General features: G+C 45.0%; 1 protein-coding gene across 2 annotated transcripts in view; it reads left to right on the forward strand.

Annotated features, from left to right (window-relative positions):
* The window catches only part of PTCH1 (patched 1), an 88269-nt gene that overhangs the window by 61890 nt on the left and 4055 nt on the right, over positions 1–22324 (forward strand). For both annotated transcript variants that reach the window (XM_085632901.1, XM_085632900.1), the window contains exons 11-23: positions 658–756; positions 1607–1732; positions 6313–6431; positions 7321–7726; positions 8379–8688; positions 10560–10702; positions 12699–12873; positions 14148–14428; positions 16126–16263; positions 16569–16711; positions 19326–19425; positions 21087–21341; positions 21749–22283. In XM_085632901.1, the coding sequence (XP_085489027.1) occupies positions 658–756; positions 1607–1732; positions 6313–6431; positions 7321–7726; positions 8379–8688; positions 10560–10702; positions 12699–12873; positions 14148–14428; positions 16126–16263; positions 16569–16711; positions 19326–19425; positions 21087–21341; positions 21749–22282 (2829 nt within the window). In that variant the 3' untranslated portion in view covers position 22283. The remainder of the gene's footprint in view (positions 1–657; positions 757–1606; positions 1733–6312; positions 6432–7320; positions 7727–8378; positions 8689–10559; positions 10703–12698; positions 12874–14147; positions 14429–16125; positions 16264–16568; positions 16712–19325; positions 19426–21086; positions 21342–21748; positions 22284–22324) is intronic.

The raw sequence follows: 22324 nt of genomic DNA on the forward strand, positions 1-22324 counted from the left end.
ATCCATGCATATGTATGTGAACTTCTTACTAAAATTGACTATGTTCAGTAAAAACGACTTTTTGGACTCTCGCGGTCTGTCCTCGACTTCGTAGGCAGTGGCTTAGCTTGGTCAATAAGATTGTGGGGTTGGTGAGCTTCAGATTTTCTAACAATCCGGCTGACCTAATATATAGTGTTAAGACATAATCCGAACGACAAGCAGGGTGCATGAGAGGAGTCTCTGGGACCGTGGCAAGGGAAAGAAATGAGGATTGGTAGGAGTTCTAAGAGAGAACACAATATTTGTAAAATAACCAACATTTTGGAGGACTTTCAAAAGCCGGATTAGGCGCATTTTTTATCTGTCTGTGTAAACATTCTTGGTTAAATCCTACAGACATCTCACCATACCCAACTGAAAGCACCTGTACCCATCTATTGATCAGAATTACATTTGAGGGGGGCGTACCCCTTCCCACCCCCACTCCCTCGCCCCTGGTCATAGGACACTCTAGTAATTGTGTCAACTAGCTTGTTGGCCTACATAGTTACTTTACATTAAAATGTATGTTATTCAAAATGACTTGTGTAAAAAAGTAGGACCCATTGTGTATTTCAATTAACTCTGCAACAAGACCATAAGCCATCCTCCTAACATTGCTGCTTGTTGTTCTAGGTTTTGCCTTTTCTTGCGCTTGGAGTTGGTGTGGACGATGTTTTCCTACTGGCACATGCGTTCAGTGAAACTGGGCAGAACAAACGAATTCCATTTGAGGTGATTGCTAAATATAATCTTTAAACCACAAAGTGAAGCCATCAATGTAGGGAATTATTTGTGCTGAAACCATTCTGCGTTTCTCGAACTTTTTTCCTGCCAAAAATGTGAGGCTGTGGTTGAGTAGTACACTACTTAGTACACTTGCGTTGTTTTATTTTTGTCTACTATACTTTTTTTCCTCCAACATTTCGAGAAATGGTTTTTTTGTTTTTTTTTGTTACCCATATCCCTTGTAAAGTAGCTATCACTAAGAATGCAGCCATCCTGTCTGATGGAACTCGAGCTTTCGGGCACCGCTCCCTCTTCACCTCTGTCTTTCATCTTGGCATCTTCAGAGTGTGAAGTTTCAGAGCTGAATGACATGTCTGTTTTAAAAGCAACATGTATTTGCCTGCTTTTGTTTTGTTTTCTGCAGACAAGATCTACCGCATGCATCTTTGTTCACAGACGTAGCCGCCAGTGACTGCAATCTCAACCTTTGTGGTAACCACTTTGTGTTGAGCAAGAGTCTTGCTAGACTTTGAACTGAGACTAAAGTTCTGTGTGGTCTCTGTGTTTTTATTGCTTCACTTTATTTTGTGATGTGCTTATAAACAAATGTAGTTGTGCCACTTATGTGTTCCTTGGCGAAACAGTATTGACTGAAGTAATAAAAATCGTACCGTCCTGGAAAGAGGAGACTTTGCAAATCTGTTGCCCGGGAGTTGTTTTGTTACTGGGTTGAAAACTTACCCAATTGTGCAAACTGTTTGTGGTCTGATCTGTTAGTCTTAAATATAATTTAATAAGCTGCTTTACCTGTACTGGAATTGTTTATTTCAATATCCCTTGTAATTGTGTTTTGCAGGATCGGACTGGGGAATGTTTGAAGCGCACTGGGGCCAGTGTGGCCCTGACCTCCATCAGCAACGTCACTGCCTTCTTTATGGCTGCCTTGATACCCATCCCAGCTTTGCGGGCGTTTTCACTCCAAGTAAGCATGCAAGTGGGGTTTAAAGGCTAGCTTAGCACCCGCTCCTGAGAGTATTTTATTTTTATTCCTTTAACTCTGTGGAAATGACCTGCTACAAATGAGATTAAATGTTTCTACGTTTGAGGAAGGAATGGTGGCTACCTTTGACCATATGTGATCAAAAATGGCACGTGAAGAAGCGAGGAACGTGCGAGGCTGCAAGTGGTACTTGGTTTGGAGGAAGGTGCAAATATTTCTGCATTGTGTAATGCTATTTGACATGACATTTGATCAGACAGCAGAGTTTGTGCTGTGTTCCCGAACTTTGAAAAACCTGTAGAAAGCCTTTGACTCTTGTAGTGGCTTATAAAGGTCTGACGCAGTGGTAGTCTGTGAGAGAAACTAGTTCTTTCACAGAGCACTGTACAAGTGAATGCTTTTTTTTGTTGTTGAAACTTTTCACTTGCTTTGATCACCAAGCCTGCTCTCTCCACACGTGCACCGCTCAATCCATGTAACTAAATCTAGAGTTCCCATGAGTTGGGCTGCAAATTCATGAGAGATAGGTAGCACAAGTCCATGCTAAAGATTATGGGTTTTACCCTATGCGCAAACCAGTGCGGCAAACGTAAGTGGTAGTTTGATCAGAGATTGAGAAGTGTCATTAATGGAAGCCAACCTGTTGCGCTCTGTTTGTTTTTCTAAGTAATGGTCGATAGATGTCTGAGAAGGGTTTGGTATATGTCTGAAGCATTGTATTTGTTTGATGTTAAATTTGTATGTATTGACCTGCTGATTTGCGTCTCTCTGAATGATTATATCCTGTTTACTTGGGCGATACCCTGCTTTCCACTCCTTTCTGATGAAGCTTTTTTGTGTTACCATGTTCTTTCCATCGGTATTTTAGGGAAATTATTCATGGTTATTGAATTGTTCCACTGCTTGGTAGCAAATTCGCAGTGAAGTGACACTCCTAATCAGCCCCAGGAGCTAATAAGGGGCATTAAAGGTCCTATGTTTACCCAGTTGGCTAGAGTACGCCCTGGCCTTGAAGGCTTGTGCTGCAGCTGTTATTGGTTGCCAGTCTGGAGTCACAAACCTGTGAGACCCAAAACCTTTAGGTTACTGCGAGATCAATCCTACATGCAAGAAAGAGCAAATCAAAGCCATCTTTAACTTTGTTAATTTTATTTTTCCACTTTTCTTAATTTGAAATTCCAAGCAATGCTTTGGTTTCACCGGTTGAACGCCTGTCAGCATTTTTGTTTGCTTTAGTGTGTGGTCTGTTTCAAAGCTTGTGCTTTTCAATCCTTAAATATGCCTACTTTTTCCTACCTCCTCTTCTATTTACGTTGACCTGGGACAAGAAAACCGATTTTGCTGTATCAACCAAAGTTGCAAGTGTTGGCATATGCACACTGGTTTGTGGGTTTTTTGTGGTATTATTTTTTTTTCACCATATTTACTAAAGGCAGTGTATGCACTCTAGCAGTGAACACTAACTGCACAGTGTGCCTTAGCTAAATAAGGTAGTTACAAATGTCAGTGACTATTCCAACACAGAACCTTTTTTTCATAGCTTAGTATGAGATGGTCTTCTCTTAAAAGCATTGGAATATTGTATATTTCTTCTCGGGTCGTAGACTAGATTAATTCCCATTGCAGATGCCCATTCAACGCTTATTTTTGTGTACTGTCAGAGTTCATAATGTGGATCACATTGTAATTCCAGCCCTTTGGGGAAAAAAAGGGGGCAGGGGTGTTTTGGCCCACTGCTGTAAGATTCAGATTTTCAGTCTAGCTGTTGCTGAGGAACTCTGCGCTGGTTTACTGATCCAGGGCTTATGTGCCAGCTTGGCAAACAAAGTACTAAAGTACTCGTCAGAGCACACAATCATTGCGTTAGTATAAGCACAGGCAAGAGTTCTGCATGGAAACTAAGCAGACCTTAAAACTAAAGTGTTGCTGTGCAAGAGCCTCCCTGACATTTAGGGGTTCCAAGGATATGGGCATAATCAGACTGGTTTGTGCGGCCTTCAGGGCCCCATTGTGCACTTTGTACATGTAGACGCCAATAGTAAGTCTTGTCCTGAGCTGTCCGAATATCTGCAGGAAACCCATAAGCCTGACTTCAGAAGGGTGGAGATGGTGGATCCCCAATAGAGGAAAAAGCTTGACCCTTTCCATCGGTCCTGTGGGAACAGTCCCAAAGCGGGAGGAGTGGCATGACCCCGTTTATCCCTTTTCACAGCAGCTTTTAGTTTAAAAGGAGGCAGGGGGTACACAAAGTCTATACCACACTTTTCCTGCACAGTTAGCACACCAACCAGGGTTCTCTTTGCCCCTATGCCGTTGTCCGTAATAGGCAAAAACAACTAAGTAATGGCTGATATGCTTGAATTAATCTTAGCCACCGACAATCGCTCTGGGCCACATCCCTATCCATCATTTTTTGACCACCATGCGACCTCAGTTTGGACCCAGCCATATGCAAATCAGTGACCCTGCATGGAAACAATCCAGCCTGAACTGCCAGACCAGGTCCTCTGAACCAAAACACAAGCAACCTAGGACCGGTTTTCCCCCTAGTTAGGGCTTTTCAGCCATATAGGGTTTGGTTCCAGTGGCACAGTGAGCCTGGAAACCACATCTGGGCATACCCAGCAGTCTTGGGGCATCAAATGCAATAACAAGGGGATGGATGAAATGCTTGAATTAATCTTGCCCACTGGCAATCGCTTGGGCTGCATCCCAATCGTTTTTTGGCCCACCATGCCTCTTCAGTTTGGACCCAGCCTTATGTAAATCAGTCTTTGGAACAGTCCAGCCCGAACTGCCAGGTCCTCCCACAGGTGAAACCTGTCCTTAGTTGCTTGTGTGCCGGTTCAGGATGGACCTGGCTTGGCACTTCGGGCTGGACTGTTACCACGAGGGACAGGGTCAAGACAGATGTGCATATGGCTGGCTCCAAACTGAGGTCGCATGGTGTCTAAAATAAAGATTCATTCGGATGCAATTGCCAGTGGCTGAGATAAATGTATCCGTCCCTTTTTTTTTTTTTTTTTGGGTATGCTTCACTGTCATCAGTAATATGCCACCGGTGTATCGGCAAAGACATTTCACATGGCCACACCAGAGTGCAACTGATATATCAATTTCGCTTTGCACAGACAGGAGCTTGCATTCTATTCACTCAATATAATGGAATGGGCAACACAAGCATTTGCACCCTCTTCTGCACTACGGAAGAGCACAACCGGCCCAAACCCTGCTGTGCGCGCAGGAACCCTCAAATAATGCGCCTCACCTTTTCTCAGTGCAAAAATCCAAATTGCAGTTTCATGTTGATCACCCCTCCTGCACATTTAGAGGCAAACGTCATTGTTTCTGATTGACTCAATGCACGCTTAAACCTGGTTTGCTTATCTCCAAAGATGCTTTTTAGTTAAATCCGCAGTGCCCTTGAGTGATTAGTATGCATATTATAGATGTGACTGTAGGTCAGGGGTGCAGTATAGGTACCAGGGGCATATTGGTAATTGTCTTAATCTTCTCCTTATCTGGCACATCAGTTGATCAGAAGTTTGACAGCTTGTGCTGCATTATTTCGTTATGCATTATTTTCCCCTACTAATCAAAACGTCCACTTGCTCCCCTAGGTGGGTCAATGTGTTGTCCTGTTTAGAAAACGTAGTTTCGGATTTTAAGGTTGCTGCTTTCGCCTTTTTTAAACCACTGAACCGCCCCCTATCAAGCACATGTGCTTGTTTACAAGGAAGCTGGTAGTGCCAAGGGGGCAAGTCGCCGGTCCCAGCTTTGGTATTAATTGCGGCCTCTTGGAGCCCCTCCTTTAACCTCCCTCAGTAAGAGTCACGTGCCGCAAGCGCCGTCTGAACGGCCTGAGAAGCTTTACCTCAAAAGGAGGTAGGTTTCCGAAGGAAGCTCGCAGATAGGCAGCGGCAGCGAGGTGGAGCTCCGGCTGACAGGCCCTCTCATCTGCTCCTCGCCCGCGGCCGTGAAGCAAACTCCGGCGCGCTGTGTGGTCTGCCCGGAATGGCAAGCGAGCGCGTATACCTTGGGCAGGGCCCCAGCCGCGCGGCCTCGCGAGCTGCGCCCGCCCCAGATCCAGCACAGACTCCCCATTCTTCTCCCACATCAGTCAGCAGCAGCCGCCAGCTTTACAAGCCGGGGATTACTGATACCTTGCAGATGCCTCCGCTCAGGCTCCCAGTGTAGGGGAGCTGTGGCGTCTGCGCGCGCTGGGCGATTGGGTGCGCGCGGCCTGCTCCTGGGATAGAAACCGGGCGAGGGAGGGGGGCTCCGGTGTGTGCGTGCGCAGGCAGCCCGGTGTTTGTGTGCTCTGTTCATTGTCAAATCTCCACTTAAACCAACAGAACCCCAAAATACACGTTTTTATTTTTTTTTTAAAGTGAAAACTAAATAAAGCTGTATCAGACAGGCAAGGGGTTGCACATGACCGTATACCAGATCCTCACATCACACTGCACAATTTCCTTTGTATTGCGTTTTTTGTCAAGATGCATCTCGCTGAGTACAGCAGGAAAACTCATCTGAGTGTTCATGGTGTGTTTGCCTTCCAGGCAGCAGTGGTGGTGGTGTTTAACTTTGCCATGGTCCTGCTCATTTTCCCTGCCATCCTCAGCATGGACCTCTACCGGCGCGAAGACTGCAGACTCGATATTTTCTGCTGTTTCACAAGGTAAGGTGGCTGACAAGCGAGAGAAACAACGTAGTTTTTTAAAAAGATTTTACTATTCTCTTCGGTTTCTGCAAGCCCTTACCATTCAAGTGCTTGCTTCCCCTGACCAGCGCTTACGGCAGCGTGAGGTTTGTTTTTTTGTTGGATGTCGGAACACCACTGAGATGTTGCGTGCAGAGGATGCAGCAGCCCCTTTTCTTGAAATGTGATGCCAATTAGTAGTTTTGAATAGTCATTGCTTTTGTACTTGGTGCACCTTAGCTTGCTCTGCCATCGCTGTACTTTTAAAAAGATAGTGCCTTTTAAGGCTGTTGACTAAGCGTAGTAAAGTGCACATCTCCCCGTCTTAGGCCACTGTATTTGAAGCCCTGCGCCTTCTTGGCAATCTCTCCTCTTGACTTGGAAAGCAGTTTTTGACTCTCAAACCTCTTTAATTTTGTCACTACCTACTACATAGCTCAATTAAGGCCCCAGACCTATTAGAATCACGTATTTAAGCATTTTGACAAAACTATTTCACTGGCATTTTCATGAATAAAGGAGTGTTCGATTAAACTACTGAGGTACAAAGGTTGGTGGAAGTTATTTAATAATGTGGCCTTTTCCATCCGCACCATACATTCTAAAGCTCTTTAAAATCAGCAGACTATTTTGTATGCATGTCATTTTAGAAATGATAGTGACAATATGCAGAGATTCTGCTTAAGAATGGGAATTTCTTGGGGTCAGTGAAGATAAAATCTGGTTGTTGCAGTACCTACTTGTGTCCTGGGATGAAACGAGTTATGGTCCGCTGGACCTCTTAATAGAGGAAGCCCCTCTTTATAGAAATCAAAGTGTCCAGTTTGACGTTGGAAGTGTATTTACAGTTGTCTTTGTTCCTTTACAGACCCTGTGCCAGTCGGGTGATCCGAGTTGAACCTCAAGCCTATGGAGACCCCAGCAACCGCTCTCAGTACAGCCCGCCGCCACCTTACAGCAGTCATAGTTTTGCACACGAAACTCAGATCACTATGCAGTCAACGGTACAGCTGCGCACGGAGTACGATCCTCGCACCCAGGCATACTACACAACGGCTGAGCCAGTCTCGGAAATATCCGTACAGCCAGCAGTTGCTGTGCCGCAGGAGAACCTCCCCGCCAATAGCCCAGAAAGTGCAAGTTCCACAAGGGATTTACTTTCCCACGTATCTGACTCAGGAATACATTGCCTTGAGCCCCCATGTGCCAAGTGGACACTTTCCTGCTTTGCTGAGAAACATTACGCCCCGTTCCTTTTAAAGCCAAAAACAAAGGTAATTTCATGCACAGTTGAAGGTTTTTAGTAGTTGATTTTACACAGTTTGACATCGAACTGCTTTGCTTCTTTTTATTTTGCTATCTTACTCCTTCTTCATCCACTTCTCAAAGGTTCTTGGACTGCGACCCAGTAGTGCTAGTGCTCTGTCTTGTACAGTGCTCGAATTTGGTTTGACTATTAGCTTAACTCATGTTCTCAAAGTCTTTCCCTGACACGCTAGTGAGATATCTGCACCAGGTTTCAAAAATATTATTAAATCCAGGCATTTGCATGCCCCTTTTAGAACCATCAACATGACTTGTTGAGTTGGTACCCAAAATAATGGTCATTCGCTCACAGATTGTGAAACTGTAATGAACATGTATCCACTTTGTTGTGCAGTAGGTTATAATTTGCCCACTCTTCACATCAAATTGTGAAGTACAAACATTTCATAGTGATTTGGATAGTAAGCCCTCCGCACCATTCTGCTGGTAGCAAAAGCGGCCTCCTATTACCAAGATTTTACTTGCATCTTACTAACTTCTCCCTGGAAATAAAGGATTCTATGTTCTGCATTTTGTTACCTTTGAATGACTGTAGTTGTGCTCTGTTAGTTCTATTGCTATTTGGTATTGTTTACTAACTAAAATTTCTTTAAATTTCAGATCATGGTAATTTTCCTGTTTTTGGGATTGCTTGGTGTCAGCCTTTATGGAACTACCTGTGTGCGGGATGGGTTGGACCTTACAGACATTGTGCCCCGGGAAACTAGGGAATATGACTTCATTGCCGCACAATTCAAGTACTTTTCATTCTACAACATGTATGTGGTGACACAAAAAGTGGACTATGCCCATGCTCAGCACTTACTCTATGATCTGCACCAAAGTTTCAGCAGCGTGAAGTACATACTGTTGGAAGAAGACCAAAAGCTTCCCAAAATGTGGTTGCACTACTTTCGAGACTGGCTGCAAGGTAGGCTATCGCTAGAATTTTCATCCTTTTCTTCTTGACCTGTAGGCCCTTGTGTTGATATGACCAGGCATATTTAGAGTATGTGCTCAAGCTTAATGGTCTAGTGTTTCCAGAACAGGATATTGAAGCTTAAGTTAGCAAATTTTGCGGCGCGAATATGCACATTTTTAGCATTTTTGCAGCACTTTATTTTGCAGTAGTAGGGCTTTGTGTCAGCAAGAGGTGACTGGGGCCTGCTATGGTGCCATGGGTCATTGGTGATGGAGGAGCAGTGGTACTCTGGAAGAGTGAGCAGGGCCGAATTTTCACTTGTACTTGGACTACCCTTAGCCCTGCCAAGTGTCGTAGGTCCATGCCTGGTGTGCTGCTCTAGTCCATGTTTAGGTCTCGCCTGACCCAGCGCATGCGCTGGTCTGGCGAGACTTATTGAGAGGGCACCAAAAAGTGCTACCAGGCCAGCCTAGAGCTACAGTGCATGTGCGCGGGCGCGCGCGCCGCGCTTTCCCGCGATTACTTTCACTTTTGCGGCCGCACGGCCGCTTTGATGTTTGATCGTGATTGCGATCACTTTCACTTTCGCTTTGCATAGCCAATTCAAAGAAAACAAGCATTGGCATAGCCAATAGGTCTCGCTTTTAGGACCTTATAAGTATTTAGTTATGCAACTGTTGCATGGCTAAACACTTATAAGGTCCCAAAGGCGAGACCTATTGGCTATGCCAATGCTTGTTTTCTTTGAATTCTGGGACTAGTTGTCTTGTTTGTTCCATTATAAAACAGGACAACATGTTCCAAAATGCAAAAGGGAACCTTGACTGGACCAGCACATCACGTATGGATCTGGGAATCTTGGTGTTATGTAACCAGGCTCTGCCTTGGACGGCGATCTCCATTAATGTTTGCCCCTTGCCCCCCCTCCGCAGCTCTTCAGCTCTGCAGGCTATGTAGTTTGCCCCCTGTTCTCAGGGGCTACTTTTATAGGACTGCTCTGGCTTCCGGTCTCCAATGACCGCTCGCCTGCTCTTGCTTAATGAAAATTGTATTCTTCACTCCGGATCCCCCGTCACACCTTCAAGCCCTGGAAGGGTGGCATGGGGGAGACCAGCTAGGTGTTGGCTGTGATCTTTACACATGCTGGCAGCGAATCCCAGGACTTGCATTAGCTGCACAAGTTTAACAGATGGAACAAATTGACAAACTCGTGTTAGCTCACGCTGGGCTTGGAGCAGCTGAGTTTCTGTTTGAAGTCAAGAATTGGCTTTTTTTCGTCCCTGCAGTGGAATTTCAAGTTCGGTCTAAGAACCTGTGGCTTTGGCTATCCGCAGTAGCATCAGCTAGTTGATGGTGTTGTGCGCATCCTCCTACCACAGATTGTGCTTTTGACCTGCTTGGCTGTTTTCCGTTTTCTCCTCTGTTTTGGCATGGATCTGTTTTCTTGCGGTTGTTCTCTGCGCATTGCCTCGTCAACCGCTTATCCAGGATGCAAGCACTGTTTGGATGGGGCTGGGTGAATTGTGTTACCAGATTGCATTATTTTGACGCCTTCTAGTATACACTTCCATTGATTGCCTTTGATCTCTCAGCTTCTATAGTGAGTGTGTGTACAGGTATTTGAAAATTAGCCAATGCAAGCTGCTGTCTATTGAACTGTTTTATGCTGTTGACACAAATGGTAGCATCGTTTTATCTTGTAACTGGAGGTTTTTTAGTACAACTCCATAGAGCTATTAAAGTTCGAGAATCTACATTTCTTGCACTGTACAGATGAGGAGCTGCAAATAGGCTACTCTGTAGCAAGACAGTGAATCTTTGTCGGAGGCTGGTAGGTGACGGTGATATTACTACCCATTGACTGTTTATGCTTTTAATAGGTTTGCAGGATGCTTTTGACCATGAATGGGAAGCTGAAAGCATCACGGAAGAGGACTACAGTAATGGCTCGGACGATGCAGTACTTGCCTACCATCTTTTGGTACAAACTGGAAACCGAGACAAGGAAATAGACTTCAGCCAGGTATCCCATTAGTTTTCTTTCCACACTTAAGATTGCGCTAATGAAAATCCCGAGTGTTTGGCATGCCTGTATGATTTTAATCACCCACTCACTAAAATGCTTCCTTCTGACCAATCCTTCCACTGCCAAAGTTGGAATGCAGACCAGTGAAAGGACGCAAGTGGAAAAGATACTGATCGGGGCAGGTGGTTCTGGGAGGAGACTACTATGGTTGTAGGAGGCGGTTGAGTCAAGGGACACATCCCAAACTCCGGGTGCACTCGCCTCGCACAAAGGGTCTAATACAAGCCATGCTTGCTAGAGTAAATTTTCCCAACCCACCTGCAGTTTTTTGTTTTTTTTGTTTTACTGTGACGTTGTCCATTTAAACTCTCGGATTGAGTGACAATCTGTCCACATCCTTGGACCTGGTGATTTGTGTTGCCCAAGAAGTGACCAGAGCTCGGTATTTAAGGAAGTGAAGTTGTGAATTAGTGACGTTGTCTTATGATTTAATGCTGCAACTCTGCATGCAGAGATACTACAGCCAGTAGACACTTAGGCCAGTTCATTGTATCAATGTTTGTCCTGTGACGTAAAGCCTGAGGCTCCACGTGCCCTCGGTGGCCTACGCTCTGGTCAAAGAGCATTAATAAAATAAGTTGGAGAGGTAGCCGGTAGCATGAGTTGTCTGTGGTGGCTTCCTGGGCTAGAACAATGCTATATGAACTTCAATCGTATGGAGCCTGTGCAAACACTGAGGCTTACCTTTTATTTATTTCATACATTTGCATATAATGGTAGGTGCCAAACTTGGAACACTGTAAAACTGTCTTCCTGGGCGAAGGTCCGCAAACTAGAACGGGGGGGGTGGGGGGGGGGGGAGAGGAATCCCAGGAACACAACGATCAATAGTGCATCAAGTAAATTGGCGCAAGGGCCCATTTCACCCCAGTTAGTGGCTGTTTATTGTATCGGTCTACCTTGAGACGGTGGTACCCAATTTCATTGCTTTCATTAGGGCTCGTAGCACCTTTGCTACTGATGAGCCACGTCAGTGATGGGAGGGGAGAGCGAGGGGTGGCGTTGAGAAGCAAGGAACGGGCAGATGAAGAAAACTATTTGTGCAGTGCCTAAAAGAGGGTCTGCAAGTTCTGGTTGTGCAGCGCACTGTGGCGTACTGCTCTGCATCCAACAATTTGGAAAACCTTTTATATAAAGTGAATCCAGATCTTAACTATCGTATGTCTCTCTAAAATCGCTTTTTGATTTACTAACACTGGATGTACCAAGTCAGTGTCTGACCAGAACCATACCAGTATAATTCTTGTTCAACCGACACGTGAGGTTTCGTTTTTTGGGGCGGGTGGAGGGTTGTATAACAAATGAGCACTTTAGCACTATACATTTTAGCCCCATGATGATTGGCATCTGCAAACATGTTACCCCTTGACACTGGTCGCATGTTTTTTGTTTCCCAAAGGGCGTGCTAGTGTAGTTTGCAGGTGAAGGTCAGAGTACGTGTCATGGTTTTTACAGATTTTTCCTCAAATCTCCTGTGATATGGCAATTCAGAGCACATTCATGAATCCCTTGCCTCTTCTCCCTGCCCCGTTAACGTAATATTGAATATTTGAACAGTCATAGCTTTATTGAGTAGTCTTTCCGTTAGCCTTGTTTGTCCCTATCCCATCTGTAGACCCTGGAGAAAACGTTCACTAATAGCCTTTGAAGGCCAGGTCTCTCTAATAGCAGAATTTGAATAATTGAACTTTTTAAGCTTTTTCATTGTCTGCTTCATTGGCTTTGTAAATTTCCTGACTAAGTGATATGTCCTGAAACTGAACTTCTAAACATTTTCCCAAATTTGAACTTTTGTGACATATCGAGGATGCCATATGTGTTGACTGTGTTCAGCTTGGTACGGAACTAGCTGGTAATTTTGACGACTTGTGCTTTGTGGAAATCTGAAAGCCAAGTAGAGCTCTGAATGTATCCCCCATTTCATTTTTTACAGTTGACCAAACAACGTCTGGTAGATGCGGACGGCATCATCAATCCCAACCTGTTCTACGTCTACTTGACGGCATGGGTGAGCAATGACCCTGTGGCCTATGCTGCCTCCCAGGCCAGTTTCAGACCGGGCCCCTCCGAATGGATCTATGATAAGGCAGACCAATCCAGGAAGACCAGTGAGTACATGTATTGTGTGAAGTTTACTAAGCGTTAGCCTCAACTGTGCGTGCAGGACTTGCTCAGTTTAAGCTTAAAGAGTTTGGGGAACTTGAGAGGCCCTTACATCGGTGTATGTTTTAGATTGTGACTTGATTTAAAGTGGCAGTTTTTTGAGGGCTCTGTTAATGCCTTCCAGCTATGCAGTGGCAACCCTATCCAATATTCTATACGAGTCTTGTGGGATTCATGCTTGTAGGAGTGGTGACTGTATATAGCTGGGCAGCAGTGCCAGACTTGGAATCAAGGGCTCCCTTGGTTCAGATGTGATTATTGTGAAGTTAGAGCGCCTTGGCTTTGTCCGGTTTTCTTCAACTGTTTCATTTGTGTGATAGACTTTTATGCCACCTCTTTAAAGTTGGACTGACATTTTTGAGCCCGCCTTTCCCTTGTTTTCTTAAAACCAACCTACCAATCATATGTGCATTGTGTGTTTTTGGGGAGGGGGCGTTCATGGGAGTATGTTTAGATTCCCTGGTTGGCTTTTGCCCTGAAAGTATTTGACTGCCTGCTGTCTGTAGTTTGTGTGCAGGGTGGTGTTGAGAGAGGGCAGGGTAAGGAACAAGAAGGGCCTAAATGAGGAGGCTTAAGTTGAGGTTAGTGCCTGGAAATATTAGTGGCTCCGTTGTACTGTATCCGATCCCTAGAGCCGCTTGGCAGCCAGCCAAGTCTTGTCTTAATGAAAATTTATAGTTGAGATTATAATAGCCAAATCATGTTTAGCAAGTCAACAGAATGACCCTGCCTGCTCAAGAACACACAGACCGTAACTTAACGCTTGTTATTTGAATTACTGCCCACCACCACCCACCCCAGCGGATTTTTTTTCCCTCTTTTTCTCGCTGATCCTGATTTTACATCGCACTTGAAACATTTCAGGATCATATGCCCTCTTTGAGGTTTTTTTATGCTCTTATGTTTGCAGTTGTAAATCCAATCCTGTACTGCACACTATAACGTTCAGGAAACGACAACGCGCGGTACTGCTATTGGGCGCAATGATGTTAGGGGCTTAATTAGCCGGGTTGTTAAAGTACGGTAGTTCGCTAGCCGAATGCGGCATCGGAGCCATTATGCGAAGTCAATTTTTTTTCCTCCCACCCTAATCCATTTCCATCTAGCCTCCCTCTTGTCTTATTGGTGGATTTGCATCTTAAAGGTGTTGTACGTTAGCTGAAATCGACAGTGGTCAAAACGTTTGTTTATTTTTTAATTTTTTTCTCCCTTCCTTCAGTTCCAGCGTCGCCCCCCATCGAATACGCCCAGTTTCCCTTCTACCTCAACGGACTGCGTGAAACGTCAGATTTCGTGGAAGCGATTGAGAAAGTGCGGGTAATATGCAACAACTACTCCAGCCTGGGGGTGGCCAGTTACCCCAACGGCTACCCCTTCCTCTTCTGGGAGCAGTACATCGGCCTCCGCCACTGGCTCCTCCTGTTCATCAGCGTGGTCCTGGCCTGCACGTTCCTGGTGTGTGCCCTGTTCCTGCTGAACCCCTGGACAGCTGGAATCATTGTAAGTTTATAAGGGCCTCTGTGGCAGTCGAATTCCTTTCAGCATAGCTCTTGCTATAGTCGGCGAGAGTTTGTTTATGTCTGGGCCTCTGGTGCAGTGTGGCTCTTACATCATTCATGAAATGTTTATTCGACCTTGGATGAGGCAGGGAGGGGCCAGGAAAAGAGATGGGGTGAGCTTCAGCGCTGAAGGAACTGGGCCCTGAGCGGGGTACTCCTGCCGAGAAATGTTGTCCCCGTGGGCGCCATACGAGCAGCACTTTTCTAAAAGGAGCCTTTTATCAACTTTATTTTATATTGCCTTGCATAGTTAACGTCGATTTGAAGCTCTACTTTTTTTTTTTTTTTTTTTTTTTTTTTTTTTTTTTTTTTACTGGGTGTACTTGTCTAAATGGGGAGGAGTTTAACTAAGAACAAAAGCTTATTTGTTGGTTAGGTGTTCCCTGCCCATTCGTAAATGCCTATTCTAATGAGATGGATCATCCGTGATAACAACAATTGACCCAAGTACCTATAACCTACATAAACTGCATATATGTGTAGTCGTATAATGTAAAAAATAAAATATTGCATAGAAGCAGTAGTTGCATCACAAGGTTTATAGCACGAATATTTTTAGCCTTAAGTAGTCAAACTTCTCCCAGATTGACCCACCCCCCAAAAAAAGAAACCCCAAACATTTAAGAATGGCGGAAGGGAATTAACGAATTGACTTTTCACATTGACGTCTACCAAAAATATTTCTGTATGCATATAAAAAATTGTAGATGTCAAATGGATTTGTGCTTTGTACCAGGGTTGTCCAGGTAGTGCTTTCTCGACATCTCTCTAGCAATCGGAATTTGTTTCCATTGCATTACAGAAGTGTTTTCATACCAGCTCATTCACTATAAATCTAGCGTTACTGTTCCCTTTGGGCCTTGAGTGGATGGCTAAGCTGCTCTCGGGGGAATCTGCTTGTGAGATTGACCAGTCAGATTTGCAGAAACCCCAGCACCCCTTTTTGGACTGACTTGGTCAAGGGGTGCTCCGTTGTGTGTTGTGGATTGGACGTCTGTTGCAGTAGGCAAAAATTGAGCATACAATAATTGTTCGACATGTAGAGTGTTTAAATGGGCAGAATCTGCCTGCCCCGCATTCTGTAACGCTCTCACCTCTTCCTGCTACTAACTCGCTCTTGTTAGGATGTCGCTTTTTCAGAGTAACTTTGTTCTTTTTAACTCTGATATACCAGGTCCATGTTAAACTGTAGTACATGGTTTGGGAAGCAATAGAAAGCACCGCTGTATACTCCGTTCCATGCAATAGAGGGGGCAGTCCTCATTCAATGTGCGAACTTAGCCTTTTTATTCAAAGCACTGGTCACAAAGTGTTTAAATGCGCATCTTGCGCTTGTTAGCTGGCTATTCTGGTAGCATGCACAGGCTAACTTGAGCAGAACATCGGACTACTCTCGTCCACTTTAAAATAAAACCTTTGGTGCTCTCTGCCGCCTCATTATATTGTGCTGCAAGTCCTGATGGGAAATCTTGAAGTAATCCCTAGACTGAGATGGCACAGTATGCTTGTGGCAGACATTGCTAGCCCATGCGAACTGTTGTGCTCTCATCTGAGATTACTTATTTAACATGTTGAACCATTCATTGCTTCTTGGTGGTCTGACCAAACAGTTTACAGTGTTTTTGTGTATCCTTTCAGGTGATGGTGCTTGCTCTGATGACGGTGGAGCTCTTTGGCATGATGGGGCTGATCGGGATAAAGCTGAGTGCTGTGCCTGTAGTCATCCTTATCGCATCAGTCGGTATTGGAGTGGAGTTCACGGTCCACGTTGCTTTGGTAGGTAGTTCCCAGTACTTTTGCACTGGATGTGAATTTGCCAACACAGGGTGCAAAATCTTTAAGACCTTTGCAGGAGTAGGAACATTGGAGCCAGGGTCCTCCTATACTCCTTTTTGAGGCACAATCACATTTCATGTAACTAGGCAAGGATAAAGGTTTAAGAAAGGGAGTTATGTTGGCCAAGATCAGGAAATGTGAGTACTGTCGCTGTTTGTGTACAATCTAATTGGGGGGACAGTTACGTTGCGAGCCAATGTATCTTGAGCACCAAGGTCTAATCACTGTTACTTGTAATTTTACAGGCTTTTTTAACTGCCATTGGTGACAAGAACCGGAGAGCTGTCCTTGCTCTGGAACACATGTTCGCACCAGTGTTGGATGGAGCCGTGTCCACTCTTCTTGGCGTGTTGATGCTTGCAGGATCTGAATTTGATTTTATTGTGAGGTAAAAGTTGTGCTTTTTTTTTTCTTTTTCTATAGTATGACTTTGTTCTTCAAACAGTGCCTTCTTTATGTTCTAGCTGCTCCAGTCGCCTGCTGTTTAACGGCTGTGCATGATACGTTGGCATGTTTGCAGAGCACCCTTGTTACTGCACACTCAAACCTGTGCCCCCGCTGCCAAGTGTTTTCGTGACCACTTTCTACGCTAGTGTGTGCAGCTTGGATGCCCATGCATTCCTGCCATGGCTAGGAAAGCCTTAAAGCTGTACCCCATTACATTAAAGTACACCATTCTCAAAGCAGCGAGGTAGAAATGTAAACATCCCGTGCCATCGTGGGAATCTCCTGCAACAAATTGGTGTTTGGCTAAGCCTCGTTACTGAGGTCTGTCCGGCTGCTGAAACTGAAAAGGCAAGTTTTTTGGGATGAAAATCACGTCAGCCGAATTCCACATTTCGGAAGAAAGGGGCTGTTACTTGTGGATTTAATTAAGACTCTGTGTTCGGCAGCGAGAGGGGTGCCGTGTTTTTTTTAAGGAGAACTTGAGAAGTGCAGTGAAACTGATCCTTTCTTAAAACGAGCAGTGTAGCTCTGGGTGATCTGAGCGGTAACACTGTTTCTTTGTAGCTGGATTTATGGGCAGAAAACCCCCAAACAAACTGGGGGGGATTGGGGAGGGGCTGCGAAACACAAAGGGGATGGCACATACCATGGTTACCGCACAGGGTTTGCCCGCGTCCCCCCGCCCCCTCCGTGCAGAGGTTTGTCGAAGTGCCCTTGTGGCAAAGGGTGTTCAAGTGTTGGGTTTCAAAATGCACCTAAGGCATGTCCATGCTGCCATTAAACAAAGTCCGGGTCTAACAGAGCGTGCCTCTTAAGATGTGTTTCGCTGCAGCAATCCAAGATGGCGGATTTGTTGAAACGCTGCGAGTAAATTGACCGTATACTCGGCACTTTTTCACAAAAGCGGTTTGTGATGGCTTCCATCATGTACGGCGATCTGGGTTAGTTCCGTCATTCCTTACGTAGCTTCTCGTTTGTCCAACTGTAGCTATGTTGCTGGTTTCTGTCACAGTTTTTCATTTGCCATCATCTTAATCAGTCCGTGTTACGTATTGCCTGTTTTTTTCCAGGCTCTTTCCCTAGCAAGCAGTGTGCATAATCGTTTTAGGGGTTCACCAGCATTCCACACTTCTGGCTAGAGTTGGCGGGCCTAGACATGTGCTGCAGGATTGCATAAATTAACAAGGGCCGTTTACAGTGAGCGGACAGATGTAATCGGCCGTGTTTATTCTAGCGCTGGAACGATGCGCTGCAAATGTTCTTTGATTTATGGCGCGGTCTCGAGTTCCGCACAGTTTACATTGGTCGAGGACAAAAACTCGCTAGGCTTGCTAAAGTAGTTCAGAGGTTCCAAGATGTTTAGAGTAGCCGGGTATTTGTAATTTTACGAGGATATGTTCTCCGAGCTGAACCAGAGCGGTGCGAGGAGGGTGCCGGGGAAATGGGTGTGGAGGCTGCAAGCCAATTCAAACCCACCCTGTCTCACAGCCAGACCTTTGGCCCTTTTTAGAAATCTGGCGTATAACACCGATTGGCCATATCTCTGTTACCAGTCGCGAGACAAGTGTGCATCCGAACAGACTAGAGTGCGCCGAGCCCGTAGAGTGGAGAGACATCCGGTCTTTCCGAAGCCTGCGTTTCCGGTCCAAAGTGAGAACGTGCGCTCAAAATGGAGTCTTTATTTTGAGGCCTCTGCCCTAGCTATCTAGTCAGCAAAGAAAACGACTCTTACCTTGGTATTCACGGAGAGTCCCCGCCACTGGCCTTCAATGGTGGGAAAAGGAGGGCACTTTTCCTCCTCCTGCCATGCTCCTCTGGCCTTTATGTTTTCAATTGGCGGCTGCAAAACAAGTGTATTCAGAGATGCTAAATTGTCCAACAAAAGACCAGCCCGCAGTGCAGCCCAGCTTTTGTGCAGCTCTCCCACTCCACACAATGCCCAAGCTTACCACAGAATGAGCTGCCTTTTCTTTTGCTCCAAAGCTGGTTCCTGTGTTTTTATTAAAAAAAAAAAAAAAAAGTTCCATTTGAGCTGTTTGGTAAAACCGGACTGTGCAGAACTCAAGGCGGAAAGTTGTGATTAATGTATCAGATAAAGCTTTGCTTCTGATCATTAGAGATTTAATTAAAAGTTTCTGCTGTAAAATGTTGGAGTGTTTTTCAGTGGTTTTAGCTTCAGGGAGAGGCCAGCTTTTGCTCTTATGGTACACTTTGTGCGTTTTCCATCCTCTGCTGCTTTCTTGTTTCTGCTTGGTCTTCACTAATACGCCCTCCCCTCTTTTTGTATTGTTTGTGCACTCGCTATTTTCAGCTATTCAGTTTGCATGCCATATTTTGTGTCTCTTACTCATGCGTGAAAACTGCCACATAGTGCACAGGCTTTGATTGTTTTATTTACCAACTAATTATTTCTCTCTTCCCTCCAACTAACACTTTGGGTTGTGGAATGTAGCAAACAAGGTAAAAACATGTACTAGTTGTGTTTTCAGTAAACTACTTAATTTGTGGCTGCTCTGCTGCAGACTAATATTTAATTTGTTTCAAAACTTTTTCAGGTACTTCTTCGCTGTTTTGGCCATCTTAACCATTCTTGGCGTCTTGAATGGATTGGTGCTACTTCCAGTTCTGCTGTCCATCCTTGGTCCCTGTCCTGAGGTTAGCATGCGTTCTAAAAAGAATTGCCATTTTTGGAAGGAAGAGGAATTGCTTTCTAGTGTGACCTTGCACAGTATTTTAGCCGTTGGCTTATTTTCAACTATTGGTATCTGTTCTCTCACATAAAATACACAAAAGGTGATGTGAAGAATGCTTGCAATTTGTCTAACCACTGGGAACCGCTCTGTCGCATCCCAACCCATTGCTTTCCTCACTGTGCCACCTCAGTTTGGACCCAGCATACGCAAATCACTCTTTACCTTGCTCAGTAGAAACCGTCCAGTCCAAACTGCCAGGCCAGGTACTCCCTAAACTAGATCATAAGCAACCCAAAACCAGTTTCGCCCATATTTAAGGCTCATTAGCCACATATAGCTTGATTGCAGTGGCACAGAGAGCCCGGGACCCATGTCTGGCCATACCCCTGCCACTAGGGGCGTACATCAAGCACACGAAAGGTGATGGGGGGGGGATGCTTGCAATTGCTCTAGCTGCTGGTAATCACTTGTAGCATTCCAGCTTTCCACCATACTATCTGTGATATGTGGCTTGGTCCAAGCTTAAGTGGCATGTTTGCCCAAAAGAACAATGGGTAGGTCCGATCTCCCACGCAATTGTTTGTGCAAGTTACTAATATGTAAAACGCATCTGTTAAACCCAATGGCCACTTCAGTCTTGTGAGCAAATACGGAATCTGGAGTATTTTGGTTAAATTGAATAATCTTTTAGAAGGTTTTGTAGGTTTATTAACACAGCAGAGTGTTAAAAAAATAAATAAATCCTCCTATTTCGATTTTAAATAAGGCAACAATCGGAAGAACATCCGCCATTCAGAAGATAAATAACTATGGAGACGTTAAGCATTTAAAATTAGTGTTCCGCATTGCTCGGCGGCTCTGACCTCACTGCTCTGTTCCCGGTACCGTGACCATCTTTGAGTGCAAGTAATTGCAGTACTGCTCTTTTTTCCCTGCCTGTGCTAATGGTTACTTCCAGTATATAGTTGGCTGTTGCTTCTATACGGTCCTTTATCCATGGCTGTGGGTTGACCTAGTTTTGGTCCACATGTTTCACTTGCCAGATCCATGCGATTGTCAGTCTTATGGTAAATAACCAGCAAAAGAGGTTTCCTGTGTTTAGAAACTCACACTTGCATCAAAAGCACTACCCCCCCCCCCCATTAGGGTTAGGATCAGGGTGCCTTTGGAAATTAAAGATGCCCGTTCAAAGTGGTCATACCTGCAATAAGTTGCAACATTGCTGATTCGCAGCTTGTCAAAAATTGCATGTTCAAAACACTTTTCTGCTTGTAAAAAATTAACTTGTCGACATTTTTGAGCTGCAGTATGTTGAACAGTCCTATATAGCCAAATTGCGTCGAAAGTAAAGACGTTCTCGTTGAAACATTCTTTTCATACAAATGGGCATTTTGGCAAGTGATACAAATTGGGTACATGTCGAAGAACTTTTTAAAATTCAGCTTGGTTGAGTCCAGTGATTTGGGTACATATCTTAAATGGGTACAAAACTGCACTGTACTTCTGTTTTACCTTCTTGTGACTTAAACGGCGTAATGCATTTTAAGTCTTGCCGTTTGTTATGTATTGGGTTATCCGTCGGCTGTAACGTGGCTCTTAGAAAAACAAATGTTTGTCTTTTAGGTTTCAGTTGCCAATGGAGGAGACAGCTTGCCGATGCCTTCGCCAGAGCCACCACCCAACGTAGTGAGGTTTACGGTGCCTCCAGGTCATACCAACAATGGATCAGACACTTCGGACTCTGAGTACAGCTCTCAAACGACTGTGTCTGGGATCAGTGAAGAGTTCCAGCAGTATGATGCTCATCCACGCACTGGGCCCTCCCCTCATCACGTCATAGTGGAAGCCACTGGGAATCCCATCTTTCCAAGATCCACCGTAAGTTCTACATGTTTACTTCAGTTGGTCGATGCTAATTAATCCTCCTGAACAAGTGTTTGGGGTGGGGGTGTCACCCAATCAGTTTCCCCACTGGCACCTAGCCGATTTCCCCCCCCCCCCTGGAATGCTATGTTAAAGGCTCTTTTCTAATAATTGAGGAGAGGTGCAGTGAAGGGCGGCGCGGGGTAAAGGTGAATATTAATCTTGTTCCAAAATAGTCAAGATGAGTAGTTGAGATAGTAAATTGGCCTTGTTGATAGGTTGACATCACGGTTTAAGACCGGTTAAAAATCTTAATATGCCCCGTAAGTAGTGTTTGAATTATCCGATTATGAAATTACTTCTAAAAGACGCACCCTTTTGTTTGTACGCAAAATGACTAGGTTTGTTCACTTCACTTTCAGGTGGTCCACCCGGATGCTGCAAGGGGTCAACCGTCCAGTGCGAGGCCGCCTTCTAATCCAGCTGCTAGAACCCAGCTGCCATTGCATCAAAACATTCAGTATCCCCGGCTGGAAGCGAGGGAAGGACTGCATATGCCGCCTCACAGGCCGCGCAGGGATGCTTTTGAAATGTCTACTGAAGGGCATTCTGTGCCCAGCAGCCGGGAGCGCTCTGGGCATGCTTCCCATTCGCAGAACATTAGAAATCCAGCATTCACTGCCATGGGGGCCTGCGGACAAGCTTACTGCCAGCCTATCACTACTGTGACTGCCTCTGCTTCAGTTACTGTCACTGTACACCCATCCCTGCACAGCCATAATTCTTGTGGGGGCTTCCCATCCTACGAGGGTTATCATGAAATGGACCCTAGGACTTTTCACGATCCCCATGTGCCTTTTAATGTACACCATGAGCGAAGGAACTCTAAGGTGGAAGTGATAGAACTACAGGACGTTGAATGTGAAGAAAAGTCGCACCGCAACAACTGCAGTTAACGTAAGTGTCCAGCGCTATTGTTTTATTTTAGTTAGAATTTA

The sequence above is a fragment of the Triturus cristatus genome, chromosome 2_1 (genome assembly GCF_964204655.1).
Source record: "Triturus cristatus chromosome 2_1, aTriCri1.1, whole genome shotgun sequence".
NCBI classification, from domain to species: domain Eukaryota; kingdom Metazoa; phylum Chordata; class Amphibia; order Caudata; family Salamandridae; genus Triturus; species Triturus cristatus.